The 15,712-nt window shown below is 35.6% G+C and overlaps 1 protein-coding gene across 3 annotated transcripts in view; it reads left to right on the top strand.

Annotated features, from left to right (window-relative positions):
• The window catches only part of ndrg3b (ndrg family member 3b), a 95,088-nt gene extending 79,730 nt beyond the window's left edge, over positions 1-15,358 (top strand). For 2 of the 3 annotated variants that reach the window (XM_039735331.1, XM_039735332.1), the window contains 8 exons: positions 1,681-1,784; positions 2,287-2,352; positions 2,881-2,932; positions 4,382-4,429; positions 4,932-4,967; positions 5,385-5,436; positions 12,443-12,481; positions 13,395-15,358. In XM_039735331.1, the coding sequence (XP_039591265.1) occupies positions 1,681-1,784; positions 2,287-2,352; positions 2,881-2,932; positions 4,382-4,429; positions 4,932-4,967; positions 5,385-5,436; positions 12,443-12,481; positions 13,395-13,573 (576 nt within the window). In that variant the 3' untranslated portion in view covers positions 13,574-15,358. The remainder of the gene's footprint in view (positions 1-1,680; positions 1,785-2,286; positions 2,353-2,880; positions 2,933-4,381; positions 4,430-4,931; positions 4,968-5,384; positions 5,437-12,442; positions 12,482-13,394) is intronic. The other variant, XM_039735333.1, reaches the window with a different exon arrangement.
• The last annotated feature ends 354 nt before the right edge of the window (positions 15,359-15,712 follow it).

Genomic DNA, 15,712 nt, shown 5'->3' with positions numbered 1-15,712 from the left:
ATATCTGATTACAGTTTGAACATTTTTTCCATTACAATGTTCTATGGCTTTGAACGTAATCTTTATTTCCAATTAGTTAGCTGCTAATCAGAGTTATTATAGTGGTGTAGGTCTTCTGTAAAATAAAGATTCTGTCTTCAGATCTGTATGCTGTAATGTATTTTTATCCTTAAAAATGAAAACAGGTAAAATTCTGTTACATCGAACTTCCACGGACCTAAAAAATCTCGTAATGAGATTCTGCATTTGAAGCAATAATGCTTTCTTTAACTTGCGTCCAGGCGTCTGCAATCATTTCAATAGCTTCTTTCACGTTAAATTTAATCTTTGTGTACAAGTTATGCTGACGAGAATTTTTCTCTCGTTTCCTTGCAATAATACACTTTCCGGGTGTGAATAATGCCCAAACCCAATGGCTGAAGCACTGCTGTGTGGGAGGAATTCAACGCCAACATTATCTAATCTTTTGGGAGTGAACTCTTTCGGGAACGTCAAGCTGATGTGTGTCTCGAAGTGTCATTGCTGCGTCTGTGTAAGATTGTTTGTCCGTTGCTGGGGCAGGGGAACAGCAGGCTCACAGTGGTGCAGTTAGGCGCCACAGATGGCGCCTAAAAGATCGGGATCTTGCTAGAAGTCCCTGTCCCCAAAACATGAGGCTGTGTCTCGGTACTTTAGTAAAACCATCTTTATTCAGCTTGAAACAGGAACAGCACAGTTATTTATTGTAGCGTGATCTGCACTCTGCTATACACAGACACAGCAGTCAGGCCAGGTCATGGCCAGGCTAGTGGCCAAGTAATCCTGTTCACTGCATTTACAATGTTCCTTGCATCACCCGTCGCGTTTGCAGCAGAGCTGTGAGTCTGCTGTTGCCCCGGCAACAATAAACAGTCTTCCACAGCGCTCTTCAGCATGTTGCCCAGTTAGGGGAGGTCCCAAGAGAGTTTAGAAACCTCACATTTTCTTGAATGAGTGCTGCATTAATTGGAATGTTTCTGGAATGAGCATCACTGAACCACATAAAAACTGCATCTTCAAATGCAGCAGTTTGCACACATTTGCAACCCGAGATTTTTCTCCTTTTTTTGCTCGGTCTTTCAAGAAAGTTGACAGTGTCAATGGCAAAATTCCGAATTCACTGGCAAGGTTTTTTTTTCTGTTTTTCTTTTTGCCGCAATCGAGAGCTGCAAAAATTTCAAGTTTTTTTTTTCTAATATGAACTGTTATCGTTTTTTCGTGTCTGCCGTTTTTATAGGCAGGTGACAATGAGTTAAATTCCAATGAATGTTTTTCAAATGTTGACAAGCAATAAGCAAAAGGTATCACTGAAAAGAAAAAGAGCAAAAAAAAACAGTACAAGGAAAGTTCAAAGAAAGATATTTTTTTTAATAATATATATAGTTTTTCTGTTTGGGGATCATTGTACACAACTGAGCTGCGACCTCAGAACTAACTGCTCTGTGGATGATTCATTTCAGCATTTCAAGGTCTTTTGGGCACTTTGTTGTAATGAAAGTATCTGCTGATTGTACTTTGTAACAAGATTTCTATAGACTCATGTCATATGGGGAAACCGTCAGGACCTTAAAAATACTTTATTGTAATGAAAATTTTGTTGTAAAGATATTCGTTGTAATGGAATTTTACCTGTAATTTCTTATTCTTCCCATAAAATTTCAGGAGGAACTTCAGGAGAATCAAGAACTGATTCAGACATACCGCCTTCATATTTCACAGGACATAAATCAAGAGAACTTGCAACTGTTTTTCACTTCATACAACAGGTAGATGTATGCTTAATTATCTTCTACAGTAGTACTTCTCAACCATTACTGTCTCATGACAGTTTTAACTTAAGTTTATCTATGACCCACAAGCAGGTGTGCCCCTTAGTTGACTTGAGCACGAGTATAATAGAGGAGGATAATGTAGATGTCCTAGGTGAATTGAACATGCAAATTAAAGAGTGGAGGTGGGTTATAGTGGGCTGCTGGTGCCTCTATAGGGACCCTCCGAGTGCTGGTCAATTGAGAATGAAAGAGTGGAGGGGCAGTTCCTTGTTGGTGAAATGTTCACTGATACAAAGGAGAATAAATATTACACAGCACTGTCAGTCACTTATGTGATCCACCAAGACCCACTCACAGAGCTAGTGACCCGAGAGTGGGTCATAATTCAGTGGCTGAGAAACAATGTTCTACAGTAGTGATACAATACAAATTTTAACTTGAAGGTTTTATTGCACATTTCAGCATCTAATTTTCTTTTTTCTTATTTTTACTCCAGTCGTAGAGACCTTGAAATTGAAAGACCTGTGCCTGGCATCAATGATACAGTGGTGAACACTCTCAAGTGAGTTTTTTTTTCTTACTAGTAACTGCTACTTTGACTCATTGACAGCTTTACATCTTTGAAATATATATTTTTTTCTCTATAATAAGCCTTGTTTCCAGTCACTAGCACAGAGAGACTTCAGTTGAGTTGGTTTGAGTCAGCATAGATCCTAAGAGTACAGTAAATGTGTAAACCTCTGGTTCATGACTGTGGACAAAATAGTGAGAACCTTTAGCAGACCTATTTACTTGGTACTCCTAAATACCTGTTGAACATGTTGTCTGAATTTTTTTTTTCTCAGTTAAAGTCGGAGTTATTGATTAATGATATAACATTGAGCAAACAAAATAGCAGCATGTTTATAGCATTCATTAAACTAGCAAAATAGCATAGTTTTACAATCTGGTATACTAAAAAATCCTTTTTCAATCGGTCTAAATTTTATAGACTCTGGGAGAATTTTAACCTGAAACCATACTGTACTGTTTGGTGTGCTCAGTATAGGTGTATTATATTGTATTGTTTGCTTATCCCCTTTATATATAGGTGTCCAGCTCTGTTAGTTGTTGGGGACACTTCTCCAGCTGTAGAGGCAGTGGTAAGTTCAAAAAGCTGTCAGGTAACACAGTTTAATAAGTATGGGTTTGCAAACTACATTCATTTTACATGATTTATATTGCCATCATTCTATCTAATATAGTTTTCAATCTTATTTAACAGTTCTGAAAGTAATAACATGTTACTTACGTATATATTTTTATATTAGAAAAGAATACATTTGTATATTCAGCAGTATGCTCATATTGACCAAGTATCATTTTTGGAGTTTTATTCAAATCTTGGCCTTAACCTGAAATTCCATTAATAATTTAGTTTTGCTTCTCATATTTGAGCATTGTATTCATATAACACCAATTACATTTTTGCCATGTTACAGAGACGTGGTACTGTATTTTCTACACAGTCTGTTATCAGAGTTGGTGGCTATGTTGTAAAGCAAGCAAAATAAACTTTTGAGTGTCAATAGAACACCAAACACACACACACACACATTTTTCATGCTCCTATTTTAAACCATACTAAAAGTTTCCTTTATACACTCATGCTGGTTGTAACTTAAGAGCACAGACTTCAGAAAACAAACACTTCCTTGATTAAGTTTTTTTGCATTGCATCAATGTGTACATGAAATGATATACTCACAGAGCTGTTGGTGTGCATTGCAGTCTTGGGACATCTCATTCTTTCAGAGAGGTGTCAAGATTACAGTCTTTCTTTAAATCATTGAAAACGCAGAGGTGTACACATTTTGTGCCTAGCAGAAACTGGAATACACTGTGAAAAAGAAAAAATACAGTGCTTAGTTGTGTTGGTGGGCCGCCTACCTAGTGAACTGGGAGGCTGGAATCTCATAAAAATATGTAGACAGAGATTTATTTAATAAATTTGATGATCCAGCCCTAGTATCAAGTTAAGACACTCACAAAACAAAGTATTTACAAAAAGAAAAGATCAAAGTTAATTATTTGATAAACAAGAATGTTAAGAAATTTAAAGTCTGAAAACCAAAATTTTTCAGCAAGTAATTATCTTTCTACTAAATGAAACTCATTTTGTTTTTTATTTTCTCATAAATGCTACCGTACATTCAGTTGTAATTGAGGAATGCCCTGCAAATACTATTGATGACATCATCAAATCTTTCGTACTGTTTTATCTATATACAGTATGAAAAAGCCAAAACTTTTAAACACCTTTATTTGAGCCAAGATGGGACAAGATAGGAAGAGGAAGCCCGTCCAAGAGTAGCAGGAGCGTCACCCTCTTGGTCTGTTGCACCTTTGTTTCACACTCCATCCTACCAGTAATTGGGCAATACATACACTGCATAAAGTTTAATAATGGAGTGATTGCCTTACCAATATCAAGTTTTAGTTGTTTTGGATAGAGTGGCTTTGCTAAAGAGGGTTATGTTTGTTATCACAAATGTATTGATTTTAAATAAAATTTATTTCTTCTTAAATCTATTTATTATGTTTTGTTGTAGGTTGAATGCAATTCTAGACTAAGCCCAACAAAAACTACTTTCTTAAAGGTAAGCTCCAAAACACACACACAGATCTTATCAGCCAAAGCAATTTCGTACAAAAAAAGAAATCAAAAATTGCTCATTACATTCAGCTGTTATATCATAAATGTGTTAAAACAAATCTTACAAACATGGAAGTTAACAGTATCATAATGAAAGAGTTTTATGTTAACTTTGTGGTCTTTACATTATTGCATGGTTCAGAAGGAAGAAACAAATACTGACACAAAAATTGTCAATCATTAACAAAGTTAACGAAAACAAACATCAGCACTGGCTAAATTCTGGGGAAGAATGAAACCCCAGGGTCCCACAGTTGTTTAAGCTGAAAACAAAGAGCAACATGACTATCCTATGTAGACTAATACATCACCTGATCTGTAGTTAAACTTGAAATTTCTTTGATTTACAACATTTTCAAATGTTTAAAGCTTCATAATATTAGACATTTACAGTGGAGTCCGTTTTAATTTTCCTTTGTGGATTATAACGTATGTTATGTCTTTAGATGGCGGATTGTGGAGGATTGCCTCAAGTAGTGCAAGTAAGTATTACTAACACTGAACAGCACAACTTGCTCTGACAGTTTCTAGGGTATTGCATCTTCTTAATACAGGGTGGTCCAGATCCAATTATGCAGATGCAGATCGTCTGGATGACTTTGACTTATGCGGGGACGATTCCAGTTCGGCGCGAAGACGATTCTTCATGTCGTTAGTTCGCACATTTCTCGATGGTCCGGGATCTTTTGGGTGATTTTCTATGTAATAAACTTAAGTTATAGCGTAATGAAAACTGCATAATTAGATCTGGACCACCCTTTACATCTATGTATAGATAATGATTTGAATTTGGGCTGACTTAGTATTTCTTGCCTTTTCTAATGAGTCAGTTAGATGATTAAATGGCCTCTGCATAAAGCTTTTAATTTAATTTAATTCATAATATGTTTATTTTTCAGCCTGGAAAACTAGCAGAGGCCTTTAAATATTTTGTGCAAGGGATGGGCTACAGTAAGTAGTAATACAGGTTGTTTATATTTGTTTGTGAAACATGATGTGCATTTTCAATTTATTTTGTTCAGTTAGTTAATTTTGGTTAAATTGATTTGCAATGTCTGTGTGAAAATTACAGCTTTTTCATAATGTCCTGTCTTTAAGTCTTGTGTGGTGTAACACTTTCTATATAATTTTTAAAAAAAGAGACAGACAAAAGGACCGAAGGTGGTTTCTGGATGCCAGGTTCCCCTAAACAGTCAGTGCCCTAGGATGTGTGTACTTTCTGTACGTAAGAAAGACAACACTTTGTAAATCATTTTTATACCTTTGATGAGCCACTATGAAGAAGGCTTAGTGTCAGAGTTGGTGCTTTTTCAGGCTTTTCAGCAGCTGTCCACATCTGCAGAATTTTATGAAATTAGACAAGGATGAAGTACACTAAGTATTTCCTGCAGACTGTATTCAACTTTAAATATTACTAATTATTACTAGTTTAAAATATTTTAGGTCTTTACCCAGTTTTTTTCCTCACTCATTATGTTATAGTATCCTAATTATAACATCATAATTATCAATTTGAAAATCAAGTTGTTTACCTTCCTTGCCTAACGTAACTGTGGGAAAATAATTGCATAAACCCATCTACTGCATACAGTCCATTGTGTAAAGTGTGCTAAATTGAGAGAGAATTGTAACCCATTTCTTTTTTTACCATCATTTGGAACGAGTGCCATGTATTATAAAGGTATATAGTTCTTAGGGATATGAACATTAAGAAGTAGCAAAATATACAAATTTAATACTAAAGATGTTATTAGAAAGAAGTAAAAGTTAAAAAGTTAATAGCCATAAACTGTTTTTAATAGTTGATTTCAAATACAAACATTAATCCATTTCTTAATTTTTTCAGTAATTGGGTTTTCAAACTTCATATCAATAATTTTCCTTCAGGTAGCATTATAATCCATTTTAATTGCCAAGAAAAGTGAATGAGCAATTAAAGAATTAGTGCAAGTTCCTGTAAAGCTTTTGCTTCTATGCTTTCTTAAAACCAAAAAGTACAGAACTGTGATGAATCTGCATAAGGGGTAGTTTTAAACATTTTAACAGCATCATTCGATTAGGAGTGATTTAGAAGCCATCTGTTATCTTCAGAGAGTCTGTTATCTTCAAAGAGGTTTACATTTAACTTGTAATGCATAGTTTCACGCATGTGAAAAGCCCTCTTCCACTTCTGCCTGCATACAGATTATGACATAAGTAGAATTTCCTCTTTCTCACTAAATCCTAAAATTCCATAAATTGAACCTGATGTGACCGACAACACAAAATACAGAAAACGCACGTGAAAAAGTGCATATTCCAGTGATACACCCTTGATGCAGTTGTTTTTAGTCTCTTTACTACTTTGGTTCATTTTTTGTTTGTGGGCATTTATTCATGAACATTTTTCTAATGATCAGCTTAGTGGAATTGAGTCCTAGAATATGCCTTGGCCACTGTAATATCCTGATTTTTTTTTTTTTCTTTTCTTAATATTAAAGTCTTTGGTGGGTTCAGTCAGTGTATGGCAACCAGGACTCCTAGTGTTTACTGCAACATTTAACATGTTGACATAGACCTGTCGATCCTGGCATGTTTCTTTTGGGTTCTTTGCCTCTGGCACCAGTTGCATATTAATTGATATGGAAACACAAAAATGTACTCACTTTTTTACACATCTTCTGCACTTTGACTTAATTTTTCTTAGTTTTTTGTGAAAACTGACTGAGATTAGATAAACCGTTATTAATCCCAAGGGGAAATTTTAAATACAGCAATCGACTCACAGGGCAAATATACAATAAATCAATAAATAGTGTATTTTTCTACAGAATTTGCACATTTAACTAAGAGTTATAAGCATTTATTTTGGGATGTCGGAAGGCAGCATTGAATTGCCTGATAGCAGCAGGCAGAGAAGACCCCCAGAGGCACTTCTTAGCTCAGCACAGTGGAATAAGTCTGGGGCTAAAGGATTTTTTATGATGGCATCCAGTTTTGCCACCATCCTCCTTTCCACAACAGTTTCCAGTTTGTCAAGAGTTAGCCCTGTGCTGGAGCAGCTTCCCTGATAAGTTTGTTCAGGCATTGTATGTATTTGAGCGGTAGTTGATTTCCAGGAAGCCCATAGCTGAGAACAATGCACCAGCTTCAGCGGATTAATGGAATGTTTCCAGCAGCTTGCTGCATACATCAAAAGACCAGAGTCTCCTTAGAAAGTACAGTCTGCTCTGGTCCACCTTGTACCGAGCCACTATGTTATCAGACCAGTCCAGTTTACTGTTTAAGTGAACTTCCAGGTATTTGTACCTCTGTACCACTTCTATGTCCTCCCCTGAATGGTGACTGGTCTCATTAACATGCCGGAAGTGTTTTGTCTTGCTGATGTTAAATTGCACGTGTTCGATGTGATCATTAGTAAACATTATCAAGCACCAGTAAATGAAAATAACTTGCCAGTGACATTAAAAAAGTAAAATAAAAGAAATGTATGTTTTCCTAGCAGATAATGAAAACAAGTGGACAATATGGCAAAAGTCATGTTTGTTTTAATAACCCCTCCTACCTCATGTTTCTCTCTGTGAAACTTGATATTTCACTTCAGTTTACTGGGCAGGATGCATTGATTTATTTTCAGGCTTTGCAGACTAGAAAATCCACACCAACCCAAACCTTATTACATTACAGTAAATGTTCATACTGTTCGGTGCCAATAGCTGTACTTGGGATGTAACATGTAAATTAGGGATATCTGGTGGTACTGTCTTTCTATACCACATATAGTATACATAATGCATTTAATGATGAATACTCTTAATAAAAACTGCTTATACACGTTGTAATTATACAAGATTGCTATCATTTTGCTTATCGATAGCAATGGCTCACATATAGTATCAGCGGTGTAGCTTTCTTTAAATTGTACAGTTTGTGAAAAGATTAATTTGTCTTCTGAATGTTTACTACAGAGTAATAGTTCCTCAGTCACCTTTGCTCCTACAAAGGGTTCAGTTCCCTTTAGCTATAAAGAGGAAGAACCAAACAATACATTGAGAGATCATAAAGTGTATTTTTATATAATGCAGAGACTGTTTGATTTGGGCCTTGACTAGAATTATGAGGATTTGAGCTTGTTTTGATTCTTAGAAAGTGATAAATGGCAATAATGCAAAGCGTCAATGAAACACACTTAAATTGTATGCAGCAGACAAAATATATCTGAAATAAATCTGTAATGCCAAATGAAATGTAAATTACACTAATAAATGAAATGTCAAAGAATATAATTTACATCTTATTTATAATGTATGGAACTTCTATTTTAAATGTTCAGATTGCTTAGGAGTTGTCAAATGTTTCACCTGCATCTGCTGTACTTGGACTTTAAAGGAATAGTGTATCAGGAATTTTCAAGTTCTAATTGTTTTTTTAGTATAGATCTATTTCTCTTTACTCATTTTTAAACAGGAGCATTCATTAAAAATGAAGCTTCACTTAAGATTTTGGATTTTAATCTGCCTTTTCAGATCTTTATTAGAAGACAGTATTAAGCCTGGTTTATACTTCACATGACGCGTGCACTTGCAGATGTCACTGCTACACAAGCAACAGTGTACTGTTTATACTTCAGCGTGTGCTTTACATTTGTAAATCTGGAGGATTCCACCACGTGGCAGTGTGAGATAATCGCAGTGAGAAAACAACATTCAGCTTCGCCATGTTGTGAATTGCCTGAAACTTCCATTAAATTCTGAGGACACCTTGCCACAATATCTCTGAAAAGGATGGATGTTTAATGATTACATCCATCAATCCAGGGATGTGCCCACTCCAACTTACATCGTGTGTGAGGCAGAAACAATCCCTGGATGGGGCATCAGCTCGTTGCAAGGTTGAATACAAGCACTCACATAACACTAGTGTCATTTAAGTATCAGCAAGTCTCCAAACATACATGTCCTTGGATGGATACCAGAACATAATGTGGAAACCCACTAGGAAAACCTGCAAATGCCAGGCAGGGGACACCAGAGAAGTGACTCCCTGTGAGCCAGTAGCACTACTGCTCCGCCACTGTGCCGCCCACGCATGTGTAATGATTAACAGTATTCATTATTTAAATGAAGTTAACTGTCTATCTGTAAAAATGTAATGTACATGTTTTATCACATCTCATCATGAAAGTGATATCATTTATAAATCTAAAGATTCTAAATGTGCAGATAGCTGTAATATCATAAATTTAATGTGTTCTGTGTGGCAATTGCTGCCTGCCACTGCTGTCAGTGCAGGATGAAGCCCCAGAAGCACGTAGCAATTCACCAACTTGGTCGGTTTTAAGGTGATGTTTACAACATTCTACTTTAATGACAAAATAAATGGAAATTTCGACTTTGGAATCTCGCCATTTTAGTCACGAAACAGACCTTTTTACCTTCACTGTATCCCTCATTTTTTTTTCTCTGTGGCTCAGATAGACTTCCATATATTCTGATGCTGTTGTGAAGGCACAGAAGATGGTATATAATGCCTTTAAAATGTATCATGTCATTGCACTGGGAAATGGCAACGCTTGTATTGCCCATGTGAGAAATAAATGCATTTGTGGTGCTTTTATTCATCTAAGTCTGATGATTTGCTTCAGCACATCGAACCATTCATCAAACATTGAAGCACGCACATTGATCCTGTAGGATCTGCAAAGCGGCTTGCTGTCACATGTTCATAGTAAACAAAGACTCTGAAGTCACGTTCCAACTTGAACACATTGCGCCTCCCCAAATTTATTTTATTTATCTTTATACTGGTACTGCAACTCCTGCATGTGTTACATTAATTTCTTATGGGATGTATCAGTTGAATGCTGGGAATGTGTGGCAGCCATAATGCATGCGTGTATGAGTTTTGCGCATGAAGTATAAACTGGCCCTTAGATCTAAGCCTCGTAACTGATCAGTGTAGATGTTAGCCCCTGCTGCACAGCCTAGCTGTTAAAGTAGAAGTGTAGAATTTTCAGATAACAAGTTTGAGTGTTGGCATAATAGCATCTTATCTTTAATATTTCAAATATTTACAAAAACTTAAACCATTATAACAGCAGAACATAATTTGTAGTTTAGCAAGAGTCATATGTTATTCCCAATAGATCTATATCATTGGATTATGTGGTGCTTTTGGCACACTGCTTTCTGTATGTTGTGGTTGCCACAGTAAATGTAACTAAATGTATAATCATCAAATCAAAATTAGTGCTCATGTGACATAACAGAATTTCCATCATGTTTATTTTAAGTACACAAGGCTGAAGATGGATGGTAGTTTTGTTTGTTGTTGTTGTTATGAATATTTATTTTTTGAACCAGGACCTTTTACAGTGTGTGTGTGTATTTTTCATCTCTTCTGGTTAATGCACAAACACATCATCAATTGACATTCAGTAGTGAAGTCCCTACCTGAAAGCAAAAAGTCTTTTCTGGACTGGGGAATGATGTGCTTTACCTGACTTTTTTCCAGAATTTTACACATGGTTTATAGAAGTAAACGACAGTTTTGTAGAGTATGCTTTTAGAATTTGCTTCATATACATATAATGTATATTTTTTCCTATCAATTTCTTGCTTAATACACTTAGGATTTTGCACCACTGTTTGCCAACATCATTTAGTGTAAAGGTCACAGAACATGTGATGCAGTATATATTAGACATGTTGCCTACGTACTCCCAAGGGCAGTCCTACCTTAGGTTCTTCTGTGCCCCCATATGGGCATATCACTGTGAAGGGCGGGTTTGGCTCCAAACCACCATGGAGTGGAGAAGAAATTTACAGCAAAATGGATCTCTCATTATAAGACTTTGACCCCTGGTAAGTTTGGCTTGGAAACAGAAAGTATAGGACTTTAATTACATTTTGTCAACTGCAGTGCGTGATTTAATGTGAATATCAGTCATTAATTTTTGAATAATTTTGAGCAATATGAAAGCTATTTGTCACAATCATATAATCATGTAAAACAGTTATTAAGACAACATTGAGTGTATTGCCATGTACAGAATTCAATGATATTTACACTTGCATATATATATATATATATATATATATATATATATATATATATATATATATATATATATATATATATATATATATATATATATATATGTCTACATTTATAATTTAAATTGTCCTTGCTGTACTCACTCTTTGGGGGAGGATTGACACGGCAATGCAGTGGTTAATGCTGCTGTTGCTTCATGGATCCAGTGTCCTGTGCTCCAATCTCACACCTGGTTGGTATCCATAGATTTTTGCGCAACATCCCCAAAGACATGGCAGTTAAGATAATTGCTGATTCCTGACTGACCAGAGTGTGAGTGTAGGTGTGGATGTGAGTGGGGCCTCCGCTGAACTATAATTTGGTGGTGGTTAAGATTATAGGTGCCACTTTCCTGTGCCTTTAGCCCTTCCCATCCCATCCCTAACAACCTAAAAGTGAAGTGGTTTTGTTAAGTGATACAGAGACATTATTAATAATATATTCTTGCAAAATAATTGTATTTATTTTAAAATCAAAGGGTCATTCTCCATTGAACAGTCAGATTCTCTTTGTATGGTGAATTCATGAAGAAAGTACATGCCCATCAAGAAAAATCCTGAGAAACCTTTCCATATGCGAGCTCTCATTGAGTAGCTGACTGACTACTCTGTCCATAAAGATGCAGTAGGGTGGGTCTGAGCTCAAGGGCTCATTTGGTTGTGAGCTTTACAGTAATATCAATTTATTATTGACTGTAAGAAGTGCAAGTTAACACCTTTTAGAAGACACATCAACTTTCAGGGTTAAAGATAAGTGAAAAATAAAGTCCTGAACTAATTGTTAATCTTTTTGCAAAATAGTAGTTTTGTGTTGAAGGTTAAAGGCTGTAACTTAAATATATTTCGATTTTCCTCCTTATTTTCCCTCCTCCCAATGCTAACAGTCCCTTATGTTCAACTCAGCCATTTGAACAACGAATCAGGTACCGAGACCCTGCCCCTTTATTGGCACCATCTCTTTATAACAAGCACTTTTTATGTGTTGCTAGTGGCTTTTCATTTTTTGGTGTTTTGATTATATTATCTTTGCATGCCTTTTTATCTGTGGTTGTGTTTGTTTCAATCCACTTTTGTTTTCTACATTATTAAATGGTTATTTTGGATGATAAGTGTAATTAAAAGATGTCATGTTCACGTTATTTGTTCATATTTTTATACATTTTTGTGTCATTCAAATTATTATGCATTTTTGTGCATGCTGCATTTATGTTTCATTATTTTGCCTTTTGTCAAATGAAATTTTAAAATTATTTTTGTGAAGATGTTCTGGATAAATGTTACATTGTTGTGGGGGACATTATACCACCTTTGGCAGATTTGTAATTTAAAGCTAACATTTGGATCTACTTTGGGGGATTTTTCTGAAACCTTTCCACTACACATCAAGCTTTCTTTTACTTTTTTTGAAGTTAACTGCAATGTTTGTTTGCCTCATTTATGATTTTTCTTCGACAACCAACTTGCTGAAATTGTAAGCAGCAGAGAGAAGTACAATGTTATATTTGAATGTTTTTTAGAAGAAAATCATTACCTTATGTTGATCTAATGAATGAAAATTAGATCCCTAAAAACTGCATTTTACAAATGGCTTACAACAGTTCCATTTTGCTTAATCATAATGCAAGTTTCTTTCCCAACAGTCTTTAACTTGTAAATCGACCTTCTTCTAATAGTAACTGTTACATAAATTAAGGCAGCAACAAAATTAGAAATCACACATAGGAACTAGGCACATAACGTGAATATAAATAATACCTGCTTGAATGTGTAGTGACTGGAAGCTGTAGTACGGTTTTGGTGTCAAATACTAATATTCTGTTCTGTTTCTTCTTACAGTGCCTACAGCAAGCATGACTCGTCTGATGCGTTCCCGCACACACTCTGCATCGAGCGCAGGCTCTGGTGAAGGAGCTCGCAGCCGCACACACACCAGCAACCAGGTGGAAGCAGCATCTGCCACATCAGCTGCCACTGAAAATCAGGCTCATCCCCAGACAATGGAGGTGTCCTGTTAAGCCCACAACTCGGCTCGTTTCCATCAACTCTACACCCTGGAAAAAGGAAGAAGAAGAAGAAAAAAAATAATAACCCAGTGTAACCATTCATGAAATTTGACATCAGTATGCAATACTCCTCATCACATTACTTTGTGGATACTGAACAAATGCACATCCAGCAGTCCCCCCATATAAATATATATGCATGCTTCTCCTTAGCACTTTGCCACTACTTACGCTTCTGTGGGGTCTCAGGGTGTTGCACATTGTGGTCAACCCTCCCCTCTCCTTCCATTATTATTATTATTTTTTTTTTTTTTTGTAAAGATAAGCCCAAAACTTCAGTAAGAGTTCTCACTGCATTAAATGGATTCCCTTAATAATTATCTATATATTCAGAAATTAAATGTACAGTGCAGTTTCACTCATTGGACTGAATAGTTGTCATTTGTATATTACTTAACGGCTTTCCTTCATGGCAGACTAGTGTGACATAGTATTACAGCTGGTTTTATGGAACATTGAACCTGTTACGATTGGTGAGAAAACTGCGCTTATTTTAGGAGAAAAATAATGTGGTTGCAATTGTGTTTTTGAGGAGTTTAGTTTCACTTTTACTTTTTATTTATTTATTTTTTAAAGTAATGTAAGCATTACTTTACAGTCCAGGATTTGCACCTGATTTAAAAATACCTAATAGATTTGGAGGAGTTTAAGTGTGACATATGTCAAGATTGGTAAAACAATTATTCTCCAGTGCACTTACTTTCATTCTTTTTCGTGAAATTTGAAACTGTCTATTTATTGTATCAAAATTTGGGGGCACGTCTTTTACAGGCTTGAGTACATAAAGTAAAATATCCATGCTAAGCTTCACACGCTGAAAAGTTGTAATAAATAAAACAGAACAGAGCCGATAACAAACACTTCTTGAATGGCAGAAGGTAACCATAAAACACCCTGTTAATTCCATGGAAAACCTCGGATTGCATTTTGTCTGCTCTTCAGAAGAACCGGCATCACATTCCAGTGTCTGCTTGAGCACGTTAGCTAATTAAATGTCACCACCAATACGTCAGATTTCAGAGAGGATTTCACAAGTTTTGCTGAGGGAGGGATTTATGGATGTATATTTAGGCATGTAATAACTGTATCCTTTTATGTACTCGACGTAATGATTGTTAGTAAGATTTACCTTCCTAGGAGGCACTAAGAAACCAAACAGATGCTATTGTGTTAAAATGTGAGCCCTTAAGCATGTTGCTGCATATTATTCCATAGTACAGATACAAGGAAAAGGTTAATATGTTTTTAAGTTTTATGAAAATAGTTATAAAAGTGATACTTAAACTATTTAAATGTACTCTGCTTGTCTGTAATGTGCTTTCAAAGCTTTGGGTCGTATTAAGTTTTGGCAGCTTTCTAATTCCATGTTTGTGTTTTTTTTTGTTTTTTTTTTGTTTTGATTTTTTTGTTTGTTTTTTGGTAAATAATTTTAGTGTTTTGAAAGTCCCAAACACATTTGGGTCCTTTAGAATATTAAAGTGTGTAAGGAGTTATTTTCACAATGGTTAACAGGACCTTCAAACTAATGCACCATCTTGGGTTTGTTGTTGTGTACCTCTAAATCCTGTTCATGTGCAATCTTCACTGCTGTGTCTGGTTGTAGAGTAAAGTCTGGATCTGTGTGCTATGATGATGATGCAAGAGTGTTCTCTTCACAAAGCAGAACATCATCTGTTACTGTCTGCTCATATTATCAATTTGTACTGATTATTAAATAAAGCTAGAAGCTGTAACTCACGTTTGATTAGTATGCTTTTCCTGTACTCTTAAGCATATAAATGTTTTTAATTAAAATTCTAATTTCAGTAGATACTAGGCTCTATTGAAATCGTCTGTACGTATGTTAGGCTTGTGAACTGTATATTTGTGCTGGAAAGCCTCTGTTTATCCCCGCACTGGATGCTGGGAATGGTTTATTGCAAGGGACCAAAAATATTTACAAGTATAGGGTAACAAAATACGATAAACTGCAAACTCCAAAACACTCTCCCAGACAAAATCTGGATGAAAGGTTAAAACATGAAATGGTGAGTAAAATCTTGTTTTATGGTACCATTTCTGATTAAATGTCCAGTGTGATAAAGTGACCTG

This window comes from Polypterus senegalus, chromosome 14 (genome assembly GCF_016835505.1).
Source record: "Polypterus senegalus isolate Bchr_013 chromosome 14, ASM1683550v1, whole genome shotgun sequence".
Classification (NCBI taxonomy): Eukaryota; Metazoa; Chordata; class Cladistia; order Polypteriformes; family Polypteridae; genus Polypterus; species Polypterus senegalus.
Note: the sequence above shows the minus strand (reverse complement) of the source record. Positions and strands in the feature narration are given on the sequence as shown.